The following is a 19,184-nucleotide window of genomic DNA, read 5'->3' on the forward strand; positions in this document are numbered from 1 at the left end:
TCTGAAAAGAGGACTTTGGACCACTGTGCAACTGTCCAGTGCTTCTTTTCCTTAGCCAAAGTCAGACGCCTCTTCCGTTGTCTTGAGTTCAGAAGTGGCTTGACCATGGGAATACGGCTATTGTAGCCCATTTCCCGGACACGTCTGTGAACAGTGACTTTTGATACCTGGACTCCAGCTTCAGTCCACTGTCTTTGAAGCTCCCCCAAATTCTGGAAGCGACTCTTCTTCACAATGCTGTTAAGGCTGCGGTCATCTCTCTTGGTTGTGCAGCGTTTCCTGCCACATTTCCCCCTTCCAACAGACTTTTTGTGGATGTGCTTTGAAACTGCACTCTGTGAACAGCTTGCTCTTTGAGAAATTTCTTTTTGTGTCTTACCCTCCTGATGGAGGGTGTCAATGACGGTCCTCTGGACAGCAGTCAGATCAGCAGTCTTCCCCATACTTGTGATTTAGTTTACTGAACCAAGCTGAGTGTTTTTCAAGGCTCAGGAAACCCTTGCAGGTGTTTCGAGTTAATTAGACGATTCAAGTGATTCGTTGAACACCCTACTAGTATACTTTTTCATGATATTCTAATATTTAGAGATAGGATATTTGAGTTTTCTTAAGCTGTATGCCATAATCAGCAATATTAAAATAATAAAAGGCTTGCAATATTTCAGTTGATTTGTAATGAATCCAGAATGTATGACATTTTTTTTTTTTTTTTTTTTTTTTTTTTAAATTGCATTACAGAAAATAAAGAACTTTATCACAATATTCTAATTTTCTGAGACAGTCCTGTAAATACATCGACTTGACTAATGTTGATTATGGGTTTGTTCCGGGTTACATTAAACAAGAAGATTAAAAGTGTACCAGTCATATCTCAAATGAAACAAACACTTGTTTTAACTGAGGTTTTTTGATTGTGCCATTATGTTTTTAAAAAAATGCAGATAAACAAAATAATTGAACAATCAACTTGATATCAAACACACTACTGCTATATCATCAAGTAAACGCATCACTGTTCACACCACCACCACAACAATAGGCCCTGTTCACTTGGGTGCTGGTTCAAGCCATTGCATATAATCAAGTAGAAAACTAGGCCAATACAATCTCTGTTTATGGTAAATGGATCAGTAAACATGTAATGCAAAGGGTCAAATCAAGATTGTTTCTTTGGTTTTCACAGTCTTCCATTAAGCTTTAAATCAGAAAGTTATGAAGGCTAATCAGACGTATAATCTCATGGAAGAGCTTCACTGCCAAAATCTTCTGACTGTTTAGCTCAAATATGTACTAAACATCGATACTTGGTTGTAGGTCTGGTACACAATATACTGACACATTGCAAAAAGAAAAATCGTGTCCCTCCACAGAGTCATCCATCTTTCAAGGGTGATTAATTCCTCCTAAAACGTGGTTATCAATATGGGCTGTTGTGCGGTCAGTGGCAATCTTTAAAGACAGTTTGGGGAATTGAGATATTGATTGTCAGGGGATTGACTTTGGATTTAGTTGGTTGACTGAATGATTGATGGGCAGGGTTCAGAGGTCTTTGGGTAAAGGGTCAGTATGATATTTGTTCTCCATATCACTGTCTCTTTCTGGTGCTGCCTCAGCCATGCCTCTCTGTTGGGCCAGACTGAATGGAGTTTGTATCGAGGATATAGAAATGTTCCTTGTCACGGTCTGTCGTCAGTCATCACGGATGTGTTGACAAGTCCTATCAGTCTGCCTCCAGCCATGCCAATTGGCAGGTGGACGACTTGTTGGCAGGTCTACTTCCCCCTTGTCTTACAGTGAAGGGCAGCATGTTATTAGAGCGTGTTGTTGAGTGCAGGTGCACTGAGTATGCATATCTAATATGTGCGACTGTGCCAGGCAGGCTCAGATCATGTGTTTTTGCCTTGTTCATGTGGCACGGAAAACGCTGACCTCTCCAACTGATGATCGGCGTTTCCTCAAGGTTTTTCCCCTTTTAATGTTTTAGTTTCTGCTGAAAGACACACTGAATGGTCTCCACTTGTTGCGTGCAGATTGCCTTTCTAACCTTATTATCATTACACGGCTGACACATGAGGGGAGGGACTATTGCTGAAGACGTGGCAACAATGAACTGCTCAAATAAAAATAGAAATAGCTTTGTATCTTCCAGAGTACAGTACAAAGCCAATGTAAGAAGCCATAGCTGTCCAAAAGGGCAGTAGCCCCCTGAGAAGCCTTGTTTCAGACCACAGAGCTAAGAGAGAGCCGTCATCTCAGTGTGAGTCTGTTGATGACAGACATGTAGTTGTTGTTGTTGTTGTTGTCTCTATTTGGCTGCCTATACACTTACTCAGTCATGCGATAAGAGAGAAGGAAAGAGTTTTCTGGGCCATGAGCTTTTTCACATTCCTCATGCCGGGTGGTGGTGAGGATACAATACCTAAACGTTGTCTCTTAACCAAACTCATTTTGGGATGTCTGTCGGTGAATTACTGGTTCAGAGTGACATCTATGTTACCAGGATAATAAAGATGGAAGACTTTTGAGATCCCCTGACTTTTTCTCTAGTGCCACTAGCTAGCTCCAAGTGCTTTTCATTTGTAATAACTTTATTGAATGGTGTGCAATACTGAACAAAATGCCATGGGGGTGTAAACTAAATAAAACAGAGAAAATAAGGTCAACAATCTCTTTCACTGACCAGGGGTCAGTTAGCTCACCAGCTATAGCAGTAAACTCGTAACATCGTGCTTCTAGATCTAAATATTTTTGAAAAGAGAAATAGACTGACTTAATTTTACCCCAGATTGTGGGAAGTGTTAACATCGATAGTAAACCATCTTTAAAAAAGAGGTTGTTTTCTTAAATACATTTGAAATATATGGGTCACCATTTCCGTTAGCAGCACAACTGTTTTCTACAGACCCCAGCAATACAATTGTCAAATCATAGTTGCGTTTTGTTGGTATATAAATGAAACAGATGCGTTTAATGTGTGATATTAAATGATTATCATCTTACTGTACAATTGCAGGCGCCTGAATAACACCCAAATCTTTATATAATGTTGTATCTTGATGATTGTTCCTTCTTTCTGAAATCATCGAGCTTTGAGCCATTATTTTACATAATATAAAATTCAACTTTTCTGCTTTCTGAACACTATTTGTTCTTCTCTCTTACTCCTCCCCCCTCCCCTCTCAAGCCCTTTCTGCTTCGGTATGTAACACATCTTTCAGGCAGCGGAGGAAGTCTCCCAGTCACAATGTGCTTGCTTTCCCTTCCAGCAGAGGATTGATGCTTTGCTGTGACTGACAGACTACATAAACAGCTCAATGCGTGGCTCAGAGCTGTCTGGCAGCCGGGCCCCCTGTACAGGCAGAGGCTGTACTCAACACTGATGTCCTGGGGGCCTGTGAAGGAGGAACAGGGCCAGGGGCTGGCACTGTTCTCTAACGCCTACACCCCTGATGTAGATACACAGTGTGCAAGCTGCTATTTTTGAGGAGTGCATATCATTTGGCATAATGTTCTCATGGTATTAACTTGTAATCTTAATTAATTCATGAACATTTGGACACATTTTGGAAGCATGTGTGATGTTTCCAGTGATAAATCTCAAAGCAAGCATGTAATTCCTGCTTTGTGATGCCCAGAAGGGAGGAAAGCCAGATCCAGCCAAATTATGAGATGCAGATAAATGCAGAATTTTTCTTCTATATTTGTAAATTTCACAGAGTTTTATAAGGCACTGGTTACATTGATTTTCTCGGAGGAATTCCACCTCTTCTTTGCTTGCTAGAAAAGCTTTAACCCTGTTAGGAAAAGAGAAGGCTTGTGTCTCCATCTGCTGGTGAAAATGTGTCATCAACCCATAAAAGCTGGGAAAGCATTACAGAACGAAGTCTTCTCATAAAAATTGCCACCAACATTGTTTGAATCATTATAATGCTGTCATCTTGGTTAAGGCTCCCTTGGAAAAAACTGTTTTGTAATCGCAATTAGACTTATTTGGTGAATTAAAAGGGTAAATATGATCAAATGCAGCACAAACAAGTCATATCTCTGCTTGTTGCATTAAACTTAATTTGATTGAATGAATTGGTAATATGACCTCATGCAAGTCAGTCAGTCAGGAATGCAGAAAACAGTCAATTATGGTACCAAACTGTCTTTCGCTTATAGAAGTGCCAGCATATAACAGGCGGGAAACATTACAGACACGTCAAACTCCGGATCCAACCTGCTCAAACGTAAAGCCTCTAGTGGGCAACACAGAGCACTGTTCACCAAAACAAAACAAAGCAGTTTCTTTACAGAGAATAACAATTTGAGATAATTAACTGAAAACAGGTGATTTAATCAAACTTTGCACATACCTGTTCTCCGCCTGTGTATGGGCTGTCATTCGGGGCTAGCCGCCCATCCGATGAGCTCGTTTTCCTGCTGCTTATATTTGAAATTAATTCATCCTTGCAAACATGCTTCAGTTCCTGAAAGTCTAACATCTTTATACATCCATGGTAAATTACATCTCCTCTGAGTATAAAACACATGGGAAGCAAATAAAATACATTTTCTCTGAAAAGCTAGCAAACATGATCATTTCCTCAAGGAGAACCACTCCACGTCAAATCTTATTAGTTTACCAGAACTATCGTGTTTAAAACAGCATACAATGGTTAGTAAACCTGAGGTTATTAATATCAAGGCAATCTTTAAAATGCGTGCTGCTGTAGGCGATAATCCACGTGTTGGTGGCAGTGACTAACTTTTTGTAACAGCAAAACAGTAATTGGCAAACAGCCAATCAGATTTGAGCGGTGGGGCAACACCCAATCAGCTTTGAGCATGCGTAATGCTGTATTCTCACGCTCAGAGCACTTGACGCTGTGATCGGGATTTTAGGCTAACTCAAGCCAAGCCCAATGAAAACACCATTTCTATTTGTTCATGTCTTTCATCATGAATGATTGAGATTATATATCAATATGGTGCACGGCCTTTTACTAAAAACACACTTTTTATTTAGCATTACAAACAAAGTTCAGCCAAGCCTTATTTACCAATAAAGAGACATTTTATCCAATGAATGTGTTTTATTTCCTTTATGCTTTTCATAGAAACACAGACATCTTGAACACAAATACAGGTCGGTTAACCTTTAGGAAAGGTTAGGGAATAGTGAATGTGTGTTTTCCCATTGGAAGAAACATTTTCATCAAGTTCATTAACATGTCTTATTTAGTTTTAAATACAAGGTATACGTTTTTCTTCTTTCTGGTTGTTGTGTCTTATTGTGTTTAAACAAAAAGGCATTTTTCCCAAAATATTCTTCCTTTTTGTTGTTTTTCTTTGAGTTTGATGTAATGAATACTTAGCATTCAATATAAAAGGCATTATGATGAGTTGTGTACAACAGACTAGATTGTCTGAAAATACTAATGATAAATATCATACTGTCCTTCATATGGCAATTGATTATCCATGACAGAATAATACATGTATTAGATGCTGTATAAGTCAATGAGTCATATTCTATAACACATAGGTTTGAGCAAGCTCTCTGATTGGGCAATAGGCGTGTTTGATTCCACGATCAAACAACGATCAAATAGAACGCGCCTAATCACAAAGTATCCAGTGGCCTACACACGCCAATAGCCTACCGAAACTACTTCAATGAGCCTACATCGTGTGGTTTCCATAGCAACGTTTAGCGATTCACAGCCGTTACACTGTTATACATTGTCTCTCGTTGGAAATCGGTAGCTACAAAATGTCAGATTTTAAAGTTAATTTTGATTTGTTGGGGGGCCTCAGTATTGATGAATGGTTGGACATGGACACAGACCACAAAACCAACGAAAGATTTGCGGCTGTTTCAACTGAGGAGTTGAGTGCGTTGGAAAAAAGTCACCATGGGAACTACTTTCTAGGAACTACTTTCTGACGGAGATTAACTCAAGCAGAAAGCGTAGGTTTGGGAGCAAATTAGCCCACATTATGAAATTATTTTACGATATTGTTGATTACAATGATAGTTTGCGTAATAGAATCGCAATCATACACTTGAGGCCGTTCTTGAACGTCATTATTGGTACTCCAGTACAGACGTACGGACCGAGAATGACGTTCAAGAACGGCCTCTCGTGTGTGATTGCTTAATTAATCCATATCTTTAAACCCAGAGGCAGTTAAATGGATTATTGCAGGTTTGACACTGATTACTGTCACTACACAACCACCAGAAGGATTTCAGCAGCCTTTGTGAGTTTGGGTTGGGTTGAGTCGGATTTATTAGAACCTCCTTTCTCTGCCACACTCGTTTTGTCACAGATCTCCGGTTGGCCGCTCTGCTGGTGTCCAAATTCGAAGCTGATCCTGAGCTCCCCCATCTGACAGCGAGGCAGAACGTCAGGGATCCACTCGATCACAAACGGACAGGCATCCTTCTGATCCGCTGGTCCTGCGGAGATTTGTCAGTGTAAATATAATGCTTGCTTCATGGTATTATAAAAAGGCTGAAAACAAGCAACTCACCAACTTTGAGGAAGGTTCGGAGCTCCATCGGTCGTATAGCCTGCGGCCGATCTGTTCTGAATCCATCTGGTAGTTCTGTTTCAGGCGGAGGCTCAGGGCAGTGAAAGCGTGAATACGAGCTGTCGGCGTTTTTTACAAAGCTCTGAGAGAGCGCCAGAGGCAGCTGATGGGCAGACAGTGAAGGGGAAATAAAGAGGTGAGAAGATTGTACATTTGAATGTTTCTATTATATTAGCATGTCATATCTTCTCTGGTTTTGGCAGCAGGACAACAAGAGATCAGAGAGGTTTCGCTAAGAAAGTAAAAAGGAAATTGGAAAGCTAGGGGGACAAAAAGAGAGGAGGAGGAAAGTTCTATTTTTTACCTCTGAGGTGTCAAAGATGCGTTTGACCTGCATGAGATTGGTGATGTGCCAGGTGTACTTGGAGGAAGAGCCGAGAGGAAGTCCATCATTCCTCACAAACGCTGACATTCACACAGATAGGAAGAGAGAAAGAGTCAATACATGATATTCAGATATTAGATATTGTGAAGTAGAAGGTAAAAGAAACAAACAATTGAAATACTAGACAATGCAATATTAACTTTTACAGTACTCATCTCTGTCACTGTGTTTTTTCTTAAGATATTGGGATGGGATGCAGTACACACACTTGCAGCACCTGTAGAGGTCCAGGTATGATAAAAATAGCTTTCTTATAATAAATGTCACCTGTCGTGAAGTTGGGCAGCCTCCTCTTCTTGGAGCCCAGCGACAGGCGATGCTGCAGAGCGTTGAAGAACTCCTGGGGGACGTGGTACACCAGAGGCTGAGGTTTCCCTGTTGGAAACACAACAACAACTTTTTACTGAGTGCAAAGAACTGAAAAAAGCCATTTGTTTAGAGGAGATTCACAGGTTTAACTTGGGCCATGAATAAACAAAATAATTGTTAATTAAAGCAAGTTCAAAACTATGTATAGGGCAGGGGTAGCCAACACGGTGCCCGCAGGCACTCAGTCGCCCGCAGGGGCAGCGTGAGTCGCCCGCCGGGCATGTTCTAAAAATAGCTCGCCAAGCAAATCCAAAACAAAAAAGGAAATGTAATTAAAATAATCTACTCTATGCATAAACAAAACCTAAATCATAGCGAACTCTATCTACTTACTACAACTCTATATCTATCTAACACCCCTCCTCCCCCACCCCCACAATGAATATCGACCAATCTTGCTTGATTTGCGGGACCAGCGTTGCAGTCGGGAAGAAAAGCAGTGTGGCACCTCCCCGCTGATTTTCCTTCTGGCAGAATCTACACAACACATCAGCCCCATTGAACAGCCTATCATGCTAGCCTATACAACACATGAGGAGCAGAGTTTTACTCTGTGTGTGTGTTGCAACTTGCATATATATTTACTCCACTTGACTCACACACACGCATGGCGTAATCTCCACTGGGGACAGGGGGGACATGTCCCCCGCACTTTTCGAAATCCTGTTTGTGTCCTCCCACTTTACAAATATGTTTATTATTATTTTTTAACGCAACCCGTCATCGCCAAGGAGGAGCACACAGCCTCTGTGAGCGAGCGAGAGAGCTAGGGAGAAAGAGCTAGGGAGAGAGAGCGAGCGAGAGAGAGAGAGAGCTAGGGAGAGCACACTTTTATCTATTTAATATAGATAAAGTAAGAAGTCATTCCAGTGTGTACTATAGGACAGTACAAAAAAACAGTTTAAAAGGGGAGTGAATAGTAAAATATGCATAAATAAAAAGAAATAATGATAATTAGGTAACATAAGATAAGAATAAACCAGTTTAAATGATTTGTTATTGGTTGTGATAATATTCTAAAGACGATTGGAGTATTGAAAAGTATACAGCTCCCTTTCATATGAGTGTTGAGAGCTGTATCCATAAATTCATTTTGTACTCAAAGTGCAGCAGATTAGTGCATTTCACTTCAACATTTAAAAAAAATCTTTTAGAGGAGGTGAGGACCCCCCTAGAAGATGTGAGATCCCCCCTGGAGGAAGTGAGGCCCCCCCTAGAGGATGTGAGGTCCACCCCCAAATAAAGCAGGTTAAAATGATTAAATTGCATACATTTTCTTTTAGTAAACACTGAAAACGGGTCCCACAGACCCAAACAGCACACAAAGGTTAAAGGTAAGCATATAATATATAAATATAAAATATATACACTGCAAAAAACAAAAAAAAGAAGAGTAAAAGTAGCCCCCGACTTGCTTTATTTTTTGAAAGTAGCCCTCATCCTAAAAAAGGTTGGTGACCCCTGGTATAGGACTACTTGACAAGGCAAACTGAAACTTTTGTTGAGTTGCAAAATAAATGTTTAAACTGACAAACATCATATGTGTACTTCTTGATTTATTAAGATATTGTTCCCGAATGAGGTCCCATGGTAGTCCACTGGAAAGGAGCGGGGTTCACCCATGAAAGTGACATCATCACATCTAACTCTTGGCGAAAAGCAAATTAACGCAATTTATATACTAACTATTTGTATATACATGGTGAAATGATCCATAAACATGCAGCGTGCTAATAATACTTCATCTTTACCATCAAACTGGTAGTGCATGGTCTGGTGGATCCTCTCTGTGACGCTGGCCAGCCACTGCTGGAAGCCCATGGTCAGCGTACGCTCATCCACAGCCTGCGAACTGCCTGAGACATGAAGACACACAGATTAGAAGATCACAACAAACACGCATACATTATCTTCTTTTTGTTTCTCAGTGGACCGCTCACCAACCATATACTCAGTGTTTAAAGAATTTAGAGCTTCTGCCTGTCAACTTTCATTAAGAAGGCCTGTAAATGTTTTCGAATCAAACGTTAAAATATGCTCCTCTACAGTGCGACCCTGTTCTTTTCAGTAGCAGATCAGGATTAGTGCTGCAGGATTAGACGGGGGGGATGATAAAGATAGAGACAGATGTCTAAGACGATGTAAGGCTCTTTAACAAACAGATTTAGGCAGCAGGAAGATGAAAAGGCAGGGAGGGGAAGTGCAGAGAGGCAGCACCTGGAGCCTTCAGCCCCCCAGCACCGGGGGCTTTCCTCTGACCACCTTTCCTCAGGCCGGGGGCTGACACTGCCTCCATCTCCAACCAAGAGAGAGAGGCCACTGAGGGGGCTACACAGAGGCAGGACATCAAAGAGACGCAGGTTGGATGGGACAGACAGAGAAGATTCAGAAACAAATGCTTTGGAGAATCATCCTGCATTAATGAGTGATAATATGATATAAAGATGGTTTTATGGTGAAGCACCAGAGAGAGAATCATCCAGGCGAAGCTTCTTTGTTGTGTGATGAGAGATGAAGGGTTCGACCTGCTGCAGAGGCTTCTCACTGAGACTGAAGAGCCTACTGGTGGCGTTCTGCTGGACACCTGAAAGGAAGAAAGAAGAGAGAAGGATTATAAGCACATTCGATATTAAACTAAAACCAATGAAAAGGAATTTAAATATATGTTCTTCTTTCTTACTGAGAGTAAAGCCAATTTGTTTGGCTCGGTACAAAGACTGGATACAGGGGGAAAAGCTAGGCTGGTTGTGTCCGTCAGATGAATAACAAACAAATGATAGACAGAATAGCACATGTTTGATTTTCTGTGGAACATCTTTGAAATGAATTCACTCTTTTCCCTTATCTTTCTTACAGTGCAGACGCTTTTCTGCTTGCTCTTGCCTCTGCTTACTTTTTATGCTGATTTTCCTATTCTTATTCTCTGAAAACTTCGAGCAGCGGCTCCTGGACATTAACTTATCACTGGGAGAGTTAATCTTCGTAAATAGACGGAGGTTTTCAGCCATATTTCAACACTTTTACGACAACCTCAGTCTTACAGTAGCGTGGCCTAGCGACAGCTAAAGCCTGGTAGGCTACTGCATGCTATTTAGCTTAAGCTAGTTGGTAGCAAAATGCCTCCGTTCTCTACAGATGACTTCCACAAACTTCTACAGAAGATGGCTGTGTTGGAAATGAAAATGCAACGATTGGAAGTTAACGTGGAAGTGAATGGACTATGTCGTGGGAATGACACCACTTTACCAGTGTTGCAAAATAATGGAAAAGGGTATGCTAACTCACAGCTAGTTAGCAGCTACAAGGATTCCAAGGAACAGGAGGGCTGTGTACCGGGTAATAAATCTACAAGTGGTAGTCCTCCCTGAAACTCTCTGGGTGCAAAGCCTAAGAGTAAATCATTTCTGTGGGATTTGGGAGAAGGAATAACAGGCAGAGCCCAGCGCTCTGAAATCTGTGATGCGACCGGCTAGCCTGCATTGTTATCAACCAGGAAGAGTGCCTCTTCAACCCCTATTCATAATAGGAAACAGCCATGGACAGCTGCTAAAGCGAGAATTACAAACAATCCTCCTAAACCACCAAGTGTGCCAATCCAGAACAGATACGCTCCACTGACCGAGAACCGGAGATCTCTTTCTGATGACCTGGATAACTGTCCTCCTCACACAGTAGGGTAAGGACCAACAGCTACTCCAAAAGTAAAAGGCTAGAGGGAAAGCTAACGACTGGGCCTGAAACTCTGATTGTGGGTGACTCTGCTGTAAGAGATGTAAAAAGTCTGTGTAGTAAGAACAACACCAAAGTACTCTGTTTTCCCAACGATATGGTCTCTGACTTGGCTGAGAAGATCCTGCATATTGGGGCTGAACATCCGACTGTGAAGAATGTGGTACTGCACATCGGAACAAATGATATTGTGAAACAACAGTCCAGAAATGCTGAAAAAAGACTTTAAATGTCTGTTGGAAACTATCAGCTCTCTAAATGCAGAGGTGTTCATCAGTGGCCCTCTACCGCCAGTCAGAAGAGGAGTGGAGAGATTCAGCAGACTGTTTGCACTGAACACCTGGCTTTCAACTGCCTGTACTGACCATTCTGTCCATTGTATTGAACATTTTAACTTTTTCTGGGATCGCAGACATCTTTATAAGGCAAATGGAGTTTGCCTGAACAAGTCAGGAGTGAAATTGTTTATCTCTAACGTATTCAACTGCCTACGTCATCAATCTGTTCCCTCTGCCAAGGACAAGCGGCAAGAGGAATCAAAACAGGAGAAAGACACAACACATTGCGCAGAAAGCCTTGAAGAAGTATCACTGCACCCGCCTGAGGAATGTTCTGATTATCGGAGACCTATGACACAAATGGAGGAGTCTCCACTGCCCGTCACCCCCCCTGTCAACGCCTTTGAGGATACTCTTCATTCATCCCCCAGCTCTCTCTACTCTCCGCTCACCCTTTCACTCTCGCCCACCCCCCTGGAGTTTGATGAGCAGAAGAAGGAGATACAGAGGGTTGGCACCAAGTCCTTCCTGGAGTTCAATGACCGCATGAAGGCGATACGCAGGGTTGGCAGCATGTCCTTTACCCCCGCCCCTCAACGACGCCCACCAAAATCACCGAAACAGAGACGCGCACCATCTCCCCCGGCTTCACTCACCCTGCCCTCCTATGATGAGAGGAGCAGGGTGGTGGGTCCTCCCTCCCCTTCAAAGACTGATAGGGATGTGTGTGTACAAAACGCTGCAAACTGATATTTGCTGGGTCCAGGCTCAAGGGCGTATGGCACTCTCAACTTTTTCCAGGACATGCCAGGGCCCTGCCTGCCTGTAGCTTTGCCGATATCTGTGTTGATAGGTAATAGATTACGAGCAGTGAATCATCTTAGACACAGGAAGCGCTCAAAGGTTTGTGTGAGTTTATCAAATTTAGCAGTGATTCCATGTCAGCCACAGCTTTTTTACAAAAGACCTGACTTATAGTGTGTTTAACAAACTTAAACTAGCTTTATTAAATGTCAGGTCTTTGGCAGGAAAAACATTTTTAATCAATGATTTTATCACTGGGCACAATCTTGATTTTATGTTTTTAACAGAAACTTGGATTGAACAAAATAACAGTGCAGCTGTTCTTATCGAATCAACCCCTCCCAACTTTAGTTTTATGAGTCAGGAAAGAATGCATAAGAAAGGGGGTGGAGTTGCTATTTTGTTCAATGATTCCCTTCAATGCAGGAAGACATCTTATGGGAACTTTGCTTCTTTTGAATACGTGGCCCTTCAGCTGAAATGCTCCTCTCGAGCTCTGTTCCTAAATATCTATAGACCACCCAAATACTGTGCACGCTTTTTTGATGATTTTACCGAGTTGCTGTCTATAGTGTGTATTGACTTTGACCGTCTAGTCATTGTTGGTGATTTTAACATCCATGTTGACAACCCCCAGGACAGAGGGGCTAAAGAACTGTTTTGTGTTCTTGATAACTATGGACTGACTCAGCATGTGACTGAGCCCACGCACAATAAAGGGCACACTCTGGACTTAATTATCTCAAAGGGTCTGAATATCTCTAATGTTGTGGTGACTGATGTTGCACTCTCTGATCATTCCTGTGTTTTCTTTGAGAGCTCCATTTCTGTTCGCAAAAATGTTCAAAAAGAGGTAACCACAAAGCGATATTTAACTGAAAATACTAGGGAAATGTTTACTCAGAACTTTTCTTCCACACTTGCCCCTGCTAACATCTCAGTAAATGAACTAGTAGATTATTTTAATTCAAAAATTAAAAATGTGATAGATGCCATTGCTCCAACTAAGATAAAGGAAGTCACTGGGAAGAAAATATCTCCATGGAGAAAGGCCATGACCGTGAGAACAGAAAAAAGAGAGTGTCGAAAAGCTGAACGCAGGTGGCGAAAAACAAATCTGCAGGTTCACTTTGAAATCTATAAAGAGAGACTTGGCTTTTATCATTTGGAATTGAAAAACGCACGACAGTCTTTCTTCTCTGACATCATTACCAAAAACAAAAACAACGCACGTGGCTTGTTTGCTACCGTCTACAGACTAACTAACCCCCCAGTGTCAGTAGCCTCTGAATTTCTATCCACCAGGGCGTGCAATGATTTTGCCTCCTTCTTCAACATTCAGAAAATCAGACAAGCAGTCAGTGCCTCTGCATCAGGTACAGCAAATGTGTTGTCTCTGTGTCCACCTAATATCAATTCAAACACCATGACACAATTCCATCAGATTAATGATAAAAACCTAGAGGACATTATTCCATCCATCCATCTTCTCCCGCTTATCCGTGGTCGGGTCGCGGAGGTAGCAGTCCAGCAGAGAGCCCCAAACTTTTTTTTCCCTGGCCACATCAACCAGCTCTGACTGGGGGATCCCAAGGCGCTCCCAGGCCAGCGAAGAGATATAATCCCTCCATCTGGTTCTATGTCTACCCCTTGGTCTCTTCCCAGCTGGACGTGCCTGGAACACCTCCCTAGGGAGGCGCCCAGGTGGCATCCTAACTAGGTGCCCGAACCACCGCAACTGGCTCCTTTCGACGCGAAGGAGGAGCGGTTCAACTCCGAGTCCCTCCCGGATGACCGAACTTCTCACCTTATCCCTAAGGGAGACACCAGCCACCCTGCGGAGAAAACCCATCTCGGCCACTTGTACCCGCGACATTATTCAACTTCTGAAATCCTCCTCCTGCTGCCTTGATATTATTCCAACAGGATTTTTCAAAGATGTTTTTCCTTGCATGGCCTCAGATCTACTTCATATAGTAAACAAATCTCTTCACTCAGGTGTTTTTCCACAGGCCCTGAAAACTGCAGTCATTAAACCGCTCTTAAAAAAGAATAATCAGTAATGAACAATTACAGGCCCATATCAAACCTGCCATTTCTGGGTAAAATCATTGAAAAAGTAGTTTTTCAACAGTTGAGTAACTTCTTGCATTTAAATAACTGTTTCGATTTGTTCCAGTCAGGCTTTAGTCCAAACCACATCACTGAGACTGCTCTTGTAAAGGTCTTCAATGACATCCACTTAAACACAGACAGTGGCAGAACTTCAGTGTTAGTATTATTAGATCTCAGTGCTGCGTTTGACACTGTTGACCACAACATATTACTAGACTGGAAAACTGGGTGGGACTTTCGGAAACAGTTTTACATTGGTTTGAATCCTACTTAAAGGACAGAAACAACTTTGTTTCTATAGGTAACTACACATCTGAGTCGACAAATATGACATGTGGGGTACCGCATCTCTTTAACGTCTACATGCTACCACTGGCTCAGATAATGAAGAGCAACAAAATAAGTTACCATAGCTATGCAGATGACACACAAAGAGTAAGTGCATTGAACAAATCAATGACTGGATGTGTCAGAACTTACTCCAATTAAACAAAGATAAAACTGAGGTAATGGTTTTTGGAGCCAAGGCAGAAAGTATCAAAGTTAGCGCTGAGCTTCAGTCTGCAATGTTCAAAACAACAGATAAAGCCAGAAATCTAGGTGTAGTCATGGACTCTGACCTGAGTTTCAACAGTCACATTAAAACAGTTACTAAATCAGCTTACTATCACCTAAAGAACATATCTAGGATTAAAAGACTAATGTCACAGCAGGATTTGGAGAGACTTGTCCATGCTTTTACCTTCAGTAGACTGGACTACTGCAATGGTGTCTTCACAGGTCTCACTAAAAAATCTATTAGAAAGCTGCAGCTGATTCAGAACACCGCTGCTCTTGTCCTCAATGACACTAAGAAAGTGGATCACATCACTCCAGTTCTGAAGTCTTTACACTGACTTCCTGTGTGTCAAAGAATAGATTTCAAAAATACTGCTGCTGGTTTATAAAGCACTGAATGGTTTAGGCCCAAAATACATTTCTGACCTCCTGCTAAATTATGAACCATCCAGATCTCTCAGGTCTTCAGGGACTGGTCAGCTTTCTGTCCCCAGAGTCAGAACTAAACATGGAGAAGCAGCGTTCAGTTATTATGCTCCAAATATCTTGAACAAACTCCCAGAAACCTGCAGGTCCGCTGCAACTCTTACTACTTTTAAATCCAGGCTGAAGACTTTTCTTTTTGTCGCTGCTTTTAATTGAACTATTCATATCTTAGACTGCACTGTAACTTTTATCCATGTATTTTTTCTTTTAATGTTTATTTTATTAACTTCTCTTTTTAATGACTGATTTTAAATGCCATTTTCTTAATGTCTTTCATTTTTTGTAAAGCACTTTGAATTGCCTTGTGTTGAAAAGTGCTATATAAATAAACTTGCCTTGCCTTGCCTTGCCTTACATTTTTACCTCGAGAACTTTTCTGTGAATTATCTCCGGGTTAAATTCACATTACGGTACCATACTAAATCCACTTTTTGGACAAGATTGGGATATTTGCTAATATCACACAATACAAATTTGATTTGATTTAAATGTGGGGTCTGCCAGGCATATCAAACAACATCATATGCCCATTTTAACATAAGTTAGATTTATATCAAATTGCAACTGAAATATGATTTGACTATTTTATTACTGGGCTCTTTCAGACATTAAAGCAAAACAAATATATAAAAATGATAAAAATGAACCTATAGTGCCACATTTCTCATGACTAAGCACTGTTAAATGTTTAGGGATAAGGCTTGCTTGGATGGAAATGTTGACACACAAGTGTAATGGGTTAGGATAGGGTTTATATCAACTCTTTTGCTCTGTATCAACGAATGAATTGCTGATCATTGCATCGATACAACTCTATAGACACCTGCCTACAAAGTATTCCTTTAAATATGTTGAACTGACAGAAGAAAACAGGCTCAGTTACTGTACCACTCGGGGTGTAGTTGATGAAAGCAGCAAACTCTGTTGCCAGTTTCTCGTCGCTTGCAAAGGCACACACACAGGCGTAGAAGTGAAGGCAGGGCTGTGAGCTGGGAGCTGGAGGAAGAGAGTTGGCGGACGATCCACCTGCTCCATCAGCACCAGGTTTACCTCTCCTGCTGCTGAGCTGACAGGCACAGTGACACACCGTGTGCTGCTGCTCTCTGCCCTTCCCCTCGATCTTAACCTCCGACAGTCCCCCTGCTCCTACAGTGAGATGCAGGAGCCCCAGAGGATGCTGGGAATCTGTGTGGCACTTCACCACCAGGGTGTCTTTTGCCACGCGCTGCACCAGGGGGCCAGGAGACTCCGTGGCCAGCCTCCACAGCTCCTCCTTGGCTTGAATGGAGGCCTGCAGTCCCTCCAGAACGGAGCTCTTTAAGGTCAGCGGTGTTGCGCGACTCTGACACTCAATCGCTTGTTTAATGTGGACGCAGAGGCTGTCGGAGGACTGTTTTGAACCGGCCACCACTGATTCTGTCTCGACCTGATTTGACCTTTGACCCTGCCTGCATGAGGGCAAGAAGCAGCGCCCCAGGTTGATGCGAGTTAGCAGGGTGGCACCGTCTCCTGTAGCTATAGCCGTATCCGTGGGGACGAGTTCAACAAAGCCCAGCTGTGTCGCTGTGGCTCCTCTTCCTTTGTGACTCACTGAAAACACCTGGACTCCTCCACCTGAGCCGCCACCAAGGACTCCTCCTGCACCCTCTTTCCCGACACTCTCCTCACTGTCTATTATCACTTTCACCACCTCCACTCCACATTTCTTGCTTTTCCTGCCCGCCTTGGTAGAAGCATTTCTGAGGGAAATCCCACAGGCTTTGTTCTTGCAGCTGAGCCCGCGGGTGCCGTTGTAGACGCCACACTGCGGACACTTGCGAATCCCCCGCAGGGTGGCCCTCCCCAGGTTGGAGAGGAAGGGGGGAGTCGTGGCTGTGGGTTTTCGGCCGTCTCTCTGCTTCGATGCCAGGGTGGCCTGAGAGATGGTAGTCTGGGTAGCAGAGGAGGAGACCACGCTCACTGAGGAGGACACTGTCACCTCTGTTTCCATTTTCAGACTCTCCATTGGAAGGAAATTGATTCTAACCTGGATGAAGAGGGAAAAAAGAAACATAAATGCCACGAATATGATAGAATGAAGTTGTTTATTGACCTTACAGAAAATGGTTTGTGTGTGTGTATATTTATTCATATACAACGCATAAATCACATGACACACATTAATTCACAAAAAAATATCAAATTAGCATGTAATACGACATTATGACAAAATGGATCCATACCATAAAAATGATGTCACTGGACTAAGTTTATTCTAAAAAATATCCACTTTTTCACTTATCATACATAATGTAAAAATAATGAAATACCAAGATATATTTTATTTCAACCTTTACCTTTTTTGACCGTTGTATCAACTTGAGAGCTGGTTTTAAAATGGGTCTGTTGTCTGACTGAGTCACTCAGTTTTGTGACTAAAATAGCATTGAACTTGCAGACTTCCTTTTTATATAGGAAGTCTGCAAGTTCTTCCGATATAAAAGAACTTGCAGACCTTAAAAACAATGGGCCTATATCTGTTTGTAGATTTAGTAGTTAACAACATAACAAATGGTAACACTTCTTGAATCAATATGCAAATATTAATGTTGGTGAAACACTAGCAAGCTTGTTCAAAATGTAATTAAACCAATAGCTTAATTACTTGTAGATCATTACTCTCAAACAATATTTATAAACATATACAGGCTGTAATGATCCAGGTGTGAACATGAGGAATTAAATGAAGGAACAAATAGGGAATCAGTAAGAAATCAGGCGGAGTAGAATATGTATAACAGTACAAGCATAATGTCAGTATTGATTGAATTGATATGCATGTACCATACAGTGTTGGTAAAGTTCAGTTGAAAAATAGATATCAAAAATAAAAACTGCAATGTTTAACTTTATTTCAAATCACATTGCTTTCTTAAGTTTCGCAGAAAAATTTCACTGTTAAAATGCTTTGCAATGCTTCAAATGTGTCGTGCATATTTTAAACAGTGCTCCACCTCATTGTTAACACACCACCTGTGTCACTGTTATTTATCTGTGTGTGTGTTTTTAGAGCAAATGTTCAAACTACCTGTGTTCGGCTTCTGTTTGGTCACATTCAGGTCTACTCTGGCCTCCAAATCCGTCTCGACCGTCGCCATTCCTCCTTACATCCCGACAACCGCATTGCGCCTGTAACGACACTCCCCATTGGTCGGAGGCGATCACGTGTTCAAAAAAGAGGCGGCCTCTCTTGAGGCGCTGCATTGTGGGAGGTGTAGTTCATATTGGTGAATGCTTCAATTTAGGTTCTTTTTCAGGTGTTTTTATGTTGAATATTGCTTTTATATCTATATTGTAATGAGCCACTTCCACTGTATTTGAAGTGTTTATAGCAACAGCTAAAATCTCGATGTGTGAGGCTGGAGGAGCTCTGTAATGCTCTAAATACAGGAGGCTGACATGAGTTGACACGGATAACTCCAACATTGGAGCTGATGTAAAACAGTAGCTGATTTAAAACAGTCCTGTTAATACCATTTCAGAATAATAAAAACACTTTTATAAATAAGTTCACATTCTACCCGAGCAAAAAGTAAAATAAATGCTTAATATACCATCAATGTATAGACTGTTTATATTAGCTTTACATACAAAAAAATACCAAAATAAGCCTACATTATTCCATCATCTTCTGGTAACAATCTTACAAATAACATAACTCAGATTATCATATTTAAAGAATTGCAGTTTCCTTTTGCCAAATATGATTCATTCAAACATGTTGTACTAAGGTTCAAAATGAAAAAAAAACGATCAAATTCATAGATTATTATTGTATAATGAAGAAATTGGTTGTATCTATATACCATATTGAAATACATACCATGGAACTTTTAGAG

General features: G+C 41.6%; 2 protein-coding genes across 7 annotated transcripts in view; both read right to left on the bottom strand.

Annotated features, from left to right (window-relative positions):
- The window catches only part of LOC307024499 (zinc finger protein 703-like), a 79,071-nt gene extending 74,330 nt beyond the window's left edge, over positions 1–4,741 (bottom strand). For all 5 annotated transcript variants that reach the window (XM_079658684.1, XM_079658680.1, XM_079658683.1 and 2 more), the window contains exon 1: positions 4,359–4,741. The gene's annotated coding sequence lies outside the window, so the exon portion shown is untranslated. The remainder of the gene's footprint in view (positions 1–4,358) is intronic.
- A 331-nt stretch (positions 4,742–5,072) lies between these two features.
- On the bottom strand, positions 5,073–18,484 carry cUnh2orf42 (chromosome Un C2orf42 homolog). 2 transcript variants are annotated; one of them, XM_079658677.1, is made up of 9 exons: positions 18,374–18,484; positions 16,195–17,332; positions 9,801–9,920; positions 9,554–9,664; positions 9,088–9,192; positions 7,235–7,342; positions 6,887–6,987; positions 6,523–6,685; positions 5,073–6,448 (listed from the first exon to the last, which is right to left on the bottom strand). In XM_079658677.1, exons 2-9 carry the CDS (start codon positions 17,309–17,311, stop codon positions 6,216–6,218), a joined length of 2,058 nt encoding a protein of 685 aa, XP_079514803.1. In that variant the 5' UTR covers positions 17,312–17,332; positions 18,374–18,484; the 3' UTR covers positions 5,073–6,215. The 2 variants fall into 2 exon arrangements, with proteins under 2 accessions (XP_079514803.1, XP_079514804.1); XM_079658678.1 differs by lacking the exon at positions 9,554–9,664.
- Between the last annotated feature and the right edge of the window lie 700 nt (positions 18,485–19,184).

The sequence above is a fragment of the Notothenia rossii genome, assembly GCF_949606895.1.
Source record: "Notothenia rossii genome assembly, chromosome: 11".
Classification (NCBI taxonomy): Eukaryota; Metazoa; Chordata; class Actinopteri; order Perciformes; family Nototheniidae; genus Notothenia; species Notothenia rossii.